Source organism: Podarcis melisellensis (assembly GCF_964234715.1).
Source record: "Podarcis melisellensis genome assembly, chromosome: 10".
NCBI classification, from domain to species: Eukaryota; Metazoa; Chordata; class Lepidosauria; order Squamata; family Lacertidae; genus Podarcis; species Podarcis melisellensis.
The window spans coordinates 71,613,636-71,626,600 of record NC_138542.1 but is presented as its reverse complement, the minus strand read 5'-3'; the positions used below and the strand labels follow the sequence as shown (position 1 = coordinate 71,626,600).

At 51.1% G+C, this 12,965-nt stretch overlaps 2 protein-coding genes across 4 annotated transcripts in view; one reads left to right on the top strand and one right to left on the bottom strand.

The window, feature by feature from the left end:
- Window positions 1-6,264, top strand: part of IRF5 (interferon regulatory factor 5) — a 44,055-nt gene extending 37,791 nt beyond the window's left edge. For both annotated transcript variants that reach the window (XM_081927154.1, XM_081927155.1), the window contains 3 exons: window positions 1,174-1,563; window positions 3,620-3,738; window positions 5,433-6,264. In XM_081927154.1, coding sequence (XP_081783280.1) covers window positions 1,174-1,563; window positions 3,620-3,738; window positions 5,433-5,666 — 743 coding nt within the window. In that variant the 3' untranslated portion in view covers window positions 5,667-6,264. The remainder of the gene's footprint in view (window positions 1-1,173; window positions 1,564-3,619; window positions 3,739-5,432) is intronic.
- Window positions 6,265-12,010: 5,746 nt separating this feature from the next.
- The window catches only part of TNPO3 (transportin 3), a 46,133-nt gene continuing 45,178 nt past the window's right edge, over window positions 12,011-12,965 (bottom strand). For both annotated transcript variants that reach the window (XM_081926880.1, XM_081926881.1), the window contains exon 23: window positions 12,011-12,964. The gene's annotated coding sequence lies outside the window, so the exon portion shown is untranslated. The remainder of the gene's footprint in view (window position 12,965) is intronic.

Below are 12,965 nucleotides of genomic sequence, written 5' to 3'. Positions count from 1 at the left end.
TAGTTTTACGGAAACTGTGATTCTTTGAAGTGAAGAAATGGGACCTGTGGCGCTTCATATGCTGTTGGGCTCCAACTTTGACCAGTTCTGACCATTGGTTGTGCTGGCTGGGGCTGATGGGAGTTGGAGTCCAAGGCTGATGGGAGCTGGAGTCCAAGGCTGATGGGGCTGATGGGAGCTGGAGTCCAAGGCTGTTAGGGATGATGGGAGCTGGAGTCCAACACTGTTAAAGATGATAGTCCCAACCTGATAGGAACAGGAATCTGGAGCTGATGGGAGTTGAGTCCAACACCATTAAGGATGATAGGAGCTGGAGTCCAAGGCCATTAGGGATGCTAGGAGCTGGAGTCCAAGGCTGTTAGGGATGCTAGGAGCGGGAGTCCAAGGCTGTTAGGGATGATGGGAGCTGGAGTCCAAGGCTGTTAGGGATGATGGGAGCGGGAGTCCAAGGCCATTATGGATGCTAGGAGCGGGAGTCCAAGGCTGTTAGGGATGATGGGAGCTGGAGTCCAAGGCTGTTAGGGATGCTAGGAGCTGGAGTCCAAGGCTGTTAGGGATGCTAGGAGCTGGAGTCCAAGGCTGTTAGGGATGATGGGAGCGGGAGTCCAAGGCTGTTAGGGATGATGGGAGCTGGAGTCCAAGGCTGTTAGGGATGATGGGAGCTGGAGTCCAAGGCTGTTAGGGATGATGGGAGCTGGAGTCCAAGGCTGTTAGGGATGATGGGAGCTGGAGTCCAAGGCTGTTAGGGATGATGGGAGCTGGAGTCCAAGGCTGTTAGGGATGATGGGAGCTGGAGTCCAAGGCTGTTAGGGATGATGGGAGCGGGAGTCCAAGGCCATTATGGATGCTAGGAGCTGGAGTCCAAGGCTGTTAGGGATGATGGGAGCGGGAGTCCAAGGCTGTTAGGGATGATGGGAGCGGGAGTCCAAGGCTGTTAGGGATGATGGGAGCTGGAGTCCAAGGCCGTTGGGGATGCTAGGAGCTGGAGTCCAAGGCTGTTAGGGATGCTAGGAGCTGGAGTCCAAGGCCATTAGGGATGCTAGGAGCTGGAGTCCAAGGCCGTTAGGGATGATGGGAGCGGGAGTCCAAGGCTGCATGTAAGCCCTGTTCTTTCTACAAGATCCGTTGCAGTGCCTAAACACTGTCCTGCCGCTGCTTTTCTCCTTCTCGCAGTGACCGACCTGGAGATCAAGTTCCAGTACCGCGGCCGCTCGGTGGGCTCCCTGACCATCAGCAACCCCCACGGCTGCCGCCTCTTCTACAGCAACCTGAAGCCCACCCAGGAGCAGGTGGAGCTCTTTGGGCCGCTGACACTGGAGCAGGTGCGCTTCCCCAGCGCGGAGGGCGTGCCCAACGAGAAGCAGCGCTTCTACACCCACCAGCTGCTGGACGTCCTGGACCGGGGCCTCATCCTGGAGCTGCAGGGACAGGACATCTACGCCATCCGCCTCTGCCAGTGCAAGGTCTTCTGGACGGGGCCCTGCGCCGGGGAGCTGGCGGGCCCCAATCCCATCGAGCGCGAGAAGAAGATCAAGCTCTTCAGCCTGGAGAGCTTCCTTAACGGTGAGGGAAAGGGCCAAGGACTCCAGCCTCACCATCCCTCCCGTGCCAGGACCCGCTTGGTCCCAAAGGAGGGGGCGAGGGCAAAGGCTTGGTGGAACGGGAACGGTTCTCTGCACATGCTCAGAGGCACCGTCACCCCACAGGGCCAAGCGAATGCACAGAGGAAGAGGGCAGATGTCTCTGGGAATTCAGGTCTGGGGAGGAGTAAGGACGCTTTTCTCCCCAGCACAGAACAAGCTCGCAGGCTCGTTGTGAGGATGGAACGGGGAGAAACGATCCAAGGCACCTTGAGCTCTTTGGGGGGGGGGTGCCAATGTTGTTGGCATCTGTCTGTCTTGAGAGACAATGGGGTGCCCCTCTATTATGAGGTTGAACTAGGGGTGAGGTCAAACTAGGACCCTTGTACCTACGGGACCGCCTCTCCTGGTATGCCCTGCGGAGGACCTTAAGGTCCACAAATGACAACATTTTGGAGGTCCCAAGCCGCAAGGCGGTTAGACTGGTCTCAACTAGGGCCAGGGCCTTTTCAGTACTGGCCCCGACTTGGTGGAACACTCTGTCCCAAGAGACTAGGGCCCTGCAGGACTTGACATCTTTCCTCAGGGCCTGCAAGACAGAGCTGTTCCTCCTGGCGTTTGGTTTGGACTCGGTCTGACCCTTATGTTTCCCTCCCCTTATGGTTTTGCTTTATGGGCTACTTTTAAAATGAGGCTGCATTTTAAACTGCATTTTAACCTGCATTTTAAATTGGTTCCCCCCGCAATTATGTTTTTACTGTGATTTTATTGGTGTTAGCTGCCATGAGCCTGGCTCTGGCCGGGGAGGGTGGAGTATAAATAAAAATGATGATGATGATGATGATGATGATGATGATGATGATTGATTGGAGTTTCTATTGAAATGAGGCTGCATTTTAATGTTGTGTTTTAATCTTGTTTTTAAATTGTATTTTAATCAATTGTTTTTATACCTGGTGTTAGCCGCCCTGAGCCCAGTCTTGGCTGGGGAGGGCAGGGTATAAATAAAATTTATTATTATTATATTATTATTATTATTATTTATTAGATAAAAATGTAAATGATGATGGTGGAGACATTCCTGTACATTTGGTTCTGCCTTGAACGACCTTTGCTGAGGCTGATGGGAATTTTAGCCCCGCATGCCTGGAGCGCACCAAGTTGGTGTGAGGCTGGTTTGCTTTGTCCCTTTGGCTACTGTGCAACTTACTTCTGAGTAGACATGGCTAGGCGTGCACTAGCCATCTTGCCTGGGGGCAATGGGGAGAGGGAATGTTTGTTGTTTTCTTGCTGTTTTGTGGCATTTGGCTAGATGCTTGGCTAAGGATGCCTTTGGTCCAACAGCCAGTCTTTTCTGCTGCGGAGGTAAAACTGCCAGGCTGCATCTGTCAGGAGTTCAGCCTACACTCGAGTAGGACCCTGGCTGAGACACATGTCCGACTAGCATGTTTTCTCCCTCCTGGTCTTTCGTTCGGGAGCTTCAAAAGCTTTCTTCAGCCCGAACATCACAGTGACCAATGCCAACAGACACCGGCACACTTGGGGATCCGCAGAGTCTTTGCAGCTTTTTGTGACAGACCTCAGCAACTCAGCATTTTGGCTAATCTACTTTATTTACATATAAACCCACACGGAGCACTGCAACGTGGCTCCCTCTCTCTCTAGCATCAGACAGCAAAGAGAGAAAGAACAAAGGACAATAGTCCCACTTCACGGAACACAGGAACACAAACATCCTGTCTCCGTTACTTCCCACTCTGTGGAGTCAAAACATACGACGTCATGTGACAGACAACAATCCCATGACTGCAATCATGGAGCAGGAATTGTAACATCATCCCTGCCAACCTGTTCTCGCTTCGGGATGCTCGCAGCCTTCAACCATTCTGCTATGACTTTCTCTTCTCTCCTTCCCCTTTCTGGTTCCCTGTTCCCTCCTTGCGCTCTTCTCTTCCCCCAACGGGTCGTCAGTACTTCCTGGCCCTTCCCATTTCCTTTATTTTTAAAAAATATTTGTCGTTCCCGTCCTCTCCCCATAGGACTTATCATGTTCCAGAAGGGTCAGAGCACTACGCCACCCCCCTACGAGATTTTCTTCTGCTTCGGAGAGGAGTGGCCGGACCAGAAGCCTAAAGAGAAGAAGCTGATCACAGTCCAGGTGGGATGGCGGGGCTGTGTGTGTCTGTCCCCGTCCGTCCGTCATCTCCTTCCGCCCACATACCGTATTTTTTGCTCTATAAGATGCACCCGACCATAAGACGCACCTAGTTTTTAAGAGGAAAACAAGAGAGAAAATATTCTGAATCAAATGTTGTTGAAGAGGGAGGAGGACGGATGATCAGACTTACCCCTTATGGAGTCCCTTACTTTCCTTCTCCCGCTTCGCTGAAGAGACGTTGCGCAGCTATCCCTAAAGCCAGCACAGCAAGAGGGAGAGCTGCTCAAAGCCTCTCCCTCTTGCTGTGCTGGTTTCTGGGATAGCTCCACAGCCTGCATTCGCTCCATAAGACGCACACACATTTCCCCTTACTTTTTAGGAGGAAAAAAGTGCATCTTATAGAGCGAAAAATACGGTAAATCAGGAGGAGGTACTTGTGTCCATGAAGGTTTTCTAGCAGAAGTTGGTGTCAGGCGGCAGAGGATCCAAGCCTCACGGCAGCTTGCCAGGAATGCATAAGACAAGGAAAAGTCCTTGCCATCTGCTTTTTATTCAATATTTACAGAGAGAGGCTTGGAACACTGCCTCTGGGAATAATGGCGTTGTCCCGAGTGACTCTCCGCCCCCTTTTTCTCCCACTTCCTTATTCATCTTGAGCTCTTTGCTCTCCTACTTTCAAGGCTCTCTGGGTTCTGGGAGAAGGGAGTTCTTGCAGGGCCCTAAGCTATTGAAGGTCATGGGGCCCTTTATATGTCCAGCTGTCCTTTGTCAACAACAAATTGCCGCTTTTTTGTGTGTTGAATATGTGCAATGTGGTAATTTATGGACCTAATAGATATCTAAAGCTATTTGCACATAACAAAATATGTATTTTATCAAAGTAATAGTTGCAACCAGTACATGCAGAATGTAGGCACCCTATATATAGATATGAGCAAAGCAGTGATATTTTAGGGAGCAGGCTAGCAGGCGGGGCCCATGACTTACATCATAGGAGCCTGCACAACACAAAACACTGTTGCGGTATGTAGGTTTTATTTTACAGTGGTACCTCGGGTTACAGACGCTTCAGGTCACAGACTCCGCTAACCCAGAAATAGTACTTTGGGTTTAGAACTTTACTTCAGGATGAGAAGAGAAATCATACGGTGTCGGCGCAGCGGCAGCTGGGGGCCCCATTAGCTAAAGGCTACAGTACCTCAGCTTAAGAACAGTTTCAGGTTAAGAATGGATCTCCGGAACGAATTAAGTTCTTAACCAGAGGTACCACTGTATTGATTTTTTATCTTATGTTTTGGAAATGTTTTTTTCCCTTTTTTCCCTGCTGGATGGGGCGGACTTATACAGAGGTACCACTGTAATTATTTTACCATTCCACCGCCTCGGATGCTCAACGAAAAGGACGCTCGACAAAGCGCCACTCTGCCCATGTGCGCTGAGCAGGTTGCGCTTCTGTGCATGCACGAAGCATGATTTAGCACTTCTGTGCATGCGCGAGCGGCAAACCCGGAAGTAACGCGTTCCGGTACTTCTGGGTTTCCTGCAGACGTCCGCCAAAATGGATGCTGGACAGGGCGGACTTATACGGAGGTACCACTGTAATTATTTTACCATTCCACCGCATATATGAAAGCGAGGCTGCTCTGCTTTTCCACCTGTGCACGAAATGACGGAACCCCCTTTTCCCTTCGCAGGTGGTGCCCGTAGCTGCGCGTCTCCTGTTGGAAATGTTCTCCGGGGAGCTGTGCTGGTCAGCCGACAGCGTCCGCCTCCAGATCTCCCACCCGGATCTCAAGGACAAGATGGTGGAACAGTTCAAAGAGCTGCACCAACTCTGGCAGACACAACAGAGCGTCCAAGTCCAGAACCTGCAACTGGCCGGGCCCGAGAGCTGGCCCATGCAGACCAGCACCACAAACAGCATGTAGCCGCGACGGGGGGGGGGCGCCTTGCCACCCCCAGGCCTTAGCCACTTTCCTAGCGGGCGGCCGATGCAGAGCCACAGGGACTTGCAAGCTCTGGGGCCTCCCGGCGTTCCCAGTTAAGAGCCGGACTTCAGCGGACACCAAGTGGGATCATGTAGCCTAACCGGCAACCTTTTGCTGAGCCCAAGAGAAGCCGCAGCGGTTCTTTGCGGGATAGGGGCCTTCTTCCGATTGCTGCAAAAAAAGTGAGCTGTCGAATGGAAGGGGTGCGGGGAAAGGGCCGCAAGAAACTTGCAGGGCAAGGGCAGGTCTTGCGTCAGCGATGGGGGAAGTCCGTTGAGCTGGGCTGCAGCAGGTAGCTTTACTTAAGCGTAAGCGCTGTAGCAGGGAAAACCAGGACTCCCACTTTCTAAAAGAGCCCCTGCAAAGGTCTGGAGCAGGGCACAAATGGGAGGGTCCCCAAAGGTCCTGTAGCCCCAACCCTCTGAAATTCAGTAACCACAGAGAACCATGCACTGCTCTTGGGCTTCAGCCCCCAAAAGGCCAAAGATGGAGGCTGTTCTGTGCCCCCTTCCCCCACTAGGTTGCATGGATTGGGGCCAGACCTTCTCCTCCGAGAAGCACCTTTTGCAAAGTTTGAGACACTCTGCCAGCTCCGGCACTGGGATTCTTGACTTTCTATTTGCAAGAGAGAAGGGTTTTCAGTCCCCGTGGCTGCGAAGAGATGTTTGTAAGCAGGTGTGCAGTGCCTGTGGAACCTGCGAGCCAAGGAAATTACCTGAAATGGGTTCTTTGTGGGCAAGAAGGCATCGCCACATCTAGGGCCCTGCAGGTAGCTCCACCTTTCCCCACCTGTGCCCTCCAGGGGATTTTGAACTAAAACTCCCCTTGGCCTAACAGAACCAAGAATGCAGGTGGGTGAAGGCTTTGCACAATCTCAACAGAGAAGCTTCTCTGGGCAGGAAACCTCTGCGGGCAAGAGGTTATTAGCCAGCCTTTGGGGAAGGCAATGTGCCTTTTTGTGTTTCTGAATCCTGGCGTTTGCATGGGGAGGGGTTGTAAATGTTAAAGCTTTGCAGGAACAGAAGGCGCTTCCAGAAAGCATCCCCAGACTTCCTTTACAAAAATCTACGAATGCAAAAGTGCTTGAATCCAAGAGGGAAAGTGATGGGGTTAGGGTTTGGGTGGGCAACACTTCAGGGTCTTCTCTACAGTTGTTTACTCCACCACCCGCCTGCCAAAATTAGAATCCATGCAGGCCACAGAACTCTACTTTCCTTGGCAAAGCAGGTGGGAACAGTGGAGAGAGGGCTGGAAGGGAAGATCCCATTCCATGGGGAAAGCTTGAAAGGAGCCGGCGATTCTTTGCCCCACTGGAACCACCAAGGTATTTAGTTTCCTGCCGCTCCCTTTCCTTCCGAGTCGGCTAAGAGCGTGCCCCACGGCAGTGAGGGGCGTGTTGCAGTCTGCCACTGCCAAACTGCCGTGTTACGTGGCCTCTGCCCGTCAACTAGGGGTCAGATCGACCTCTGCCTGTGAAATAAACATGTTTACTCCGATCTGCGATGGCTGATGAGTGGTTGAGATGCCGTGGGAAACTTGAGAGCTCCGCCAGGGCACCTGCTGCCGCCTCCAGCAATTCTGTGTCCGTCGCAAGTGAGAGGGGAGGGTGGCTGATGTGGGGGGGGGGGCAGGGAGAATAACCACTGCAGGAATGGTACCTGGATATAGCTTGGAGGGGCAGGTGGGGGGGGGAAGAGTCAGTCCCCCCCCCAAGGCAACTTTCTCCAGCTCCATAGACCTTGCCAAAAGCACAGCTTCTTCCAACTTCGCAAACCATCCATTCCTTAAGATATTTACACCTTGGGATAAGCTGAGATGCACCCGCATGCAAGACATGGTGCCCAAAGTATGGTAGACCCATTTTTTTAAGCCCAGGGAAATGCATATTATTATTATTATTATTAATTATTAATAATAATAATAATAATTAATAATAGTAATTTATTATTTATACCCCACCCATCTGACTGGGCTTCCCCAGCCACTCTGGGCAGCTTCCAACCAAATATCAAAAACAATACAGCGTCAGAAATTAAAAGCTTCCCTAAACAGAGCCGCCTTCAGGTGTCTTTTAAAAGTAAAATAGTTGTTTATTTCTTTGACATCTGATGGGAGGGCATTCTGCAGGGCAGGTGCCACCACCGAGAAGGCCCTCTGCCTGGTTCCCTGTAACTTGGCTTCTCGCAGGGAGGGAACCGCCAGAAGGCCCTCGGCGCTGGACCTTCGTGTCCAGGCTGAACGATGGGGGTGGAGACGCTCCTTCAGGTATACAGGACCGAGGCCGTTTAGGGCTTTCAAGGTCAGCACCAACACTTTGAATTGTGCTCGGAAACGTACTGGGAGCCAATGCAGGTCTTTCAAGACCGGTGTTATGTGGTCTCGGCGGCCTCCCCCAACCATCAGTCTAGCTGCCGCATTCTGGATTAGTTGTAGTTTCCAGGTCACCTTCAAAGGTAGCCCCACATAGAGCGCATTGCAGTAGTCCAAGCGAGAGATAACTAGAGCATGCGCCACTCTGGCAAGACAGTCTGCAGGCGGGTAGGGTCTCATCCTGCGTACCAGACGGAGCTGATAAACAGCTGCCCTGGATACAGAATTAACCTGTGCCTCCATGGACAGCCTTAAGGTGATGGGAACCATTTGTGATGGAAACTGGCAGTGTCTGCACTGAAGCATGGTGGTAAGACACACACCAAGAATGTGATCTTTTGACAGGACAAGGTTCGGGTTAATTAAGCCAGAGCTGGGAGTGTTGACGTGGAGAGCAGGGATAAGGCCTTTAAGGAGACAGAATCAGAGTATTGCAAAGGGTGCCCGAGGGTCATCGAGTCCAACCCCTTGCAATGCAGGAATCTCAACGAAACCATCCCTTAAATCCAACCTCCAAGGAAGGAGCCTTTCTGAGGGGGTCAGTTCCACTGCCAAACAGTTCTTGCTGCTGGAAAAGTTCTTCCTGAAGTTTAGCTGGAATCTCCTTTCTTGTAACTTGAAGTCACGGGTTCGAGTCCTGCCCTCCAGAGGAGGAGAAAACAAGCTTGCTGCATCTTCCACGTGACAGGCCTGGAGATATTTGAAGAGGGCTATCCTATCTCCTCTTTTCCAGGCTAAACATACCCAGCTCCTTCGACCATTAGTTTCCAGACCCTTGGATTATATCGGTCACCCTCCTCTGCACACCTTGGCAGGAAGGTGGAAATAATGTGCACCTCTCAAAAACAGCCTCTTCTCAATTCAGACGCAAGAAGCAACAGCTTCCTGGCATTCCTTGAGTGTTAGGGGTGCAAAGGAGGCCACACACATTCTTGACTCAAACCACCTGCTTGCTATAGACAGCAACATGCCTTCCTGGACATTTGCACAGCTAAATCTGCACTTCATCAGTAGCCGAGTTCTCTAGTCTCGGATTCCTAGTCCAGCCTTAACAAAGCTGGTGCTCCAGAACTACAACTCTCCCCAGAGCAAGTGCGCTATGACCGGCCTTCCAGTTTTCTTAAAATAAATGAGGCACGAGCTTACCGTATTTTTCACCCTATAGGACACACCGTCCCATAAGGCGCACCTAGTTTTTTTGGAGGGAAATAAAGGGGGGGAATTATCCCCCCCCCAGGCGCAATGCTGGGGCGGGGGAGGCCCGAGCAAAGCCCCCAAACAGGCAGCTCTCTGCAAACCGTGGGAGCCCAGCGCCGGCTCCTGCTGCTTGCAGAGAGGTCCGCAAAGCCTGGACGCGCTGAGCTCAGCACGTGCAGACTTTGGCATGCAGGCAGCTCTCCACAAGCAGCAGGAGCGCACCGACCCCTCTCGCTCTCCAGGCTTCAGCGAAAGCCTGTATTCGCCCCATAGGATGCACACGCATTTCCCCTTCATTTTTGGAGGAGGAAAAGTGCATCCTATAGGGCGGAAAATATGGTATTTTGCACAAGCCACTGGGAGAAGGGCCATGATGGGGACAGCTGCTAGCGCCTCACAGCAGAGATGGGAGAGGATTCCCTTCCATTTCCCAGCTTTACCTGGTTGGTCCACAGCCAGGATGCCACCCCAAGCCCTTTCCTTGCCTGCAAATGGAACGACAGGATGGCAAAGCCTCTTGCTGTAGCCTCGTTCCTGGGCCGGTTCAGTGGCACCATCCCATTCCTGCCTAAACTGAAGCAAGCTCTATCGCAGGAAGCTGCCTTATACATTTGACTCCCTCTTGCTCAGTAATGAGGGTTTCTGACATAGCTGTCAAGTGTCCCTTATTTGAAGGGACATTCCCTTATTCCAGCGCCATGTCCCGCTGCTGTCCCTTATTGATGGATGTCCCTCAAATGATGTCCCTTAAATTTCAAAGGAAGCAGCTCCTCTCCCTCCCTCTCTCCCAACCAGGGAGGAGGGAGGCTCCAACTGTGTTGCTTGGCTGTGTTGCTCACCCAATAAGAAGTCTAAAAATGACTGGGGGTGGAGCTTGCATGCCTTGTGTGTGGCTAGTTAATGCAAGCTGAGGGAGCTTTTGAATGCTGGGCGCCATTTTGTTGCACGTGCTGCTGCAAACTTTGCAGTGCAAAGCCAGGCCGGGGAGCCATCTTAAGTTGAGGCTGCATAGGCCTTGTGGTGCATGTGATTCAGATTCTAGTCAGTTGAACCTCTGGTTACAAAGTTGGTTGGACAGTGTTCTCGAAGCTACCAGCATGAGTTTGACCAGACTGCAGGATAGGAAGACTGGAGTGCCTGGAACAGGTGAACAGGTCCCTTATTTTCAAGGCTGCTGGTCCCTTATTTTAAAGTCTGTAAGTTGACAGCTATGGTTTCTGATGGGGAGTTTATCCCAACTCCACCTGGGACCTTCGGCTTGCAAGGCAAATGTTCGGCCGCTGAGCTTGGGTCATTCCCCACGGAGTTCAGGGGAGGTCTGATCCCACAGAAGCCGAAACCCCCAAATTCCCCTGGCTCAGTGGAAAGAGCGAGGGGGTCGCTGCCCACCCAAAACGAGCGAGACCTGAGCTGTTTTATCCAGCGGGGCACAGCTGCTGAAAGTACTCACTACAGCAAGGCAATTGCTAGAAACACAGATACAGTGGTACGTTGGTTCTCTAACGGCTCGGCTCCCAAACGCCACAAACCCGGAAGTGTCCCGGTTTGCAAACGTTTTTCGGAAGCCGCACCTTGGTTTTCGAACTGTTTTGGGAGTTGAAAGGACTCCCGGAACGGATTAAGTTCGAGAGCCAAAGTATATAAGCCAATTCCAAATGGGTAGCCACAATGGAATGTCTATTTTTTTCTGCAATGAAATTTGCTGTTATGATTATTTCATTTCTATACCGCTTTATATTTTAAAGAACAAACCTCAGAGCGGTTTGCAGCACATTCATATGAAACAATCCCGAATAAAACTAACTCAAGCTTCAAAGACAAGACAGCCTCACTTCGGGTTACAGACGCTTCAGGTCGCGTTTTTTGGATTACAGACTGCTGAAACCCGGAAGTACCGGAACGGGTTACTTCCGGGTTTCGGCGACCGCACTTTGCGCATGCACAGAAGTGCCAAATCGCAACCCGCGCGTGCACAGACGCGACACTGCAGGTTGCAAATGTGCATCCCGCACGGATCACGTTCGCAACCCGAGTGTCCACTGTATTTCAGTTCCTTCTCTAAGTGACGTTTTGCTTCCCCCAGTCGTCAAGCGGGCACCCAGAAATCTCCACGTGGCCGCAATAGGATCCGCGGCACTTGCAAAGCGCGCCTGGCTGATTCTGAATACGGGGACAAGGCAGAGGAATGAATTCGTGCAAGTGATAGAGACGAGTGCGCACAGACCCACACGAAACTAGGGGACAATGTGGGGACGGGCACTGCTTTAACCTCAAAGAATGGGCTGCTCTGTGCCCTTCATGATCCTGCAACGGTCAAATCCAGGAAGGCCGTCGACGAAAGGGACAGGAGGCATAATGTACACCCCAATCCCCAACCGCTCCCGCAAGCCCTTAGGGCAAAAAGGCTACTGGGACAGCTGCAGTTTCAACTTTTTCGTCTGTTTTTATTTCTTTTCTCTTTTTTTGCGTGTTTTTTTTTAATATTTTAAATCTTGTTCTCGAGATGGCTACAACACCAGACGGAACAGAACCCCCCCCCATTTCCTGCCTCAATGTCTGCGTGGGGCACGCGACTCCCTCTCTCTCTCTGTGTCTCCCCCCACACCGGAGTCGCTGCCAGGATCGGTTTTAACGAAATAGCCTGCCCGCCCCCCTCTCTCGGTCCTCCAGAGACCCCCCTCCCGCGAAGCCCCTTCCCACCCCTCCAAAGCGGTTAAAAAAAAAAAATCCCAAACAGATTTAAACCAAATTTTCCAAAAAACCCAAATCAACTTTTAAAAAAGAATATATATATATATATATAATATAATATATATTATAACTGTTTTATCAAAGTAAGCAAACACGTTGGTGGGGTGGGGGTCTAGGTTTTCCCTAACCCTTCTCTCTGTGGGTCATCCTTTGCCAACCCCTAAAAGACCCCGGGATTCCACCCGATCTTTCATTTGGGACTGGGGGTGGGAAGGGGAGACAGAGCTCTGGAAATCCGGGAGGTGGGGCTTTGCAAAACAATAACCCTGGACTAAGCCCCTTCGCCCCATTCCCCCATCCCCTGCAGGGCAGACTATTGGGTTTCTCAGATAGGTGTTTGGTTTTTGTTTCTTAATCCCGAATGGATCCTTAAGTAATCATTTTTATTTTCATTTCACAGAAAGTTTACTACTTTGTTTTGCTTTTTTTCCATCTTTTTTTTTTTTTTGCTTCCAGGCAAATTAGTTTTCTATTGTTTCATATTTCTGTTGTTGTTTTTAAAACATTTTATTACTATTTTCCTTTTCATGGTTTTTTTTGTCTTTTCCCCCCTCTTTCTTTCTTTCTTTCTTTCCCTCTTTCTCTCTCTCTCTCTTTTTTTTAAAGCAAGTCCATCTGAAAAAGCAGGCTCCCCCTCCCCCCGCGACGCCATAGGTCAGTTGCAGCCATCGATGTTCGCGGATAAGTTGTGCCCCCCGGGATTTTATGGTTTTTTTTCGCGTTTTTATCTCTTTTTCTCTCTCTCTCTCTTTCTCGCACTCACAAGCAGGAACTTCACCGACTCGTTCTCGCGGCAAAGTGTCTCTTCCGGATTGGCGGGACACAGCAGAGCGAGTCAGAGCCCTCAGCCGCCATGAAGTTTGCTGGTTGTGGGACACTGTCTTGGTAGTTTTATTTCCTCTTCTGAAAATAAGACATTCC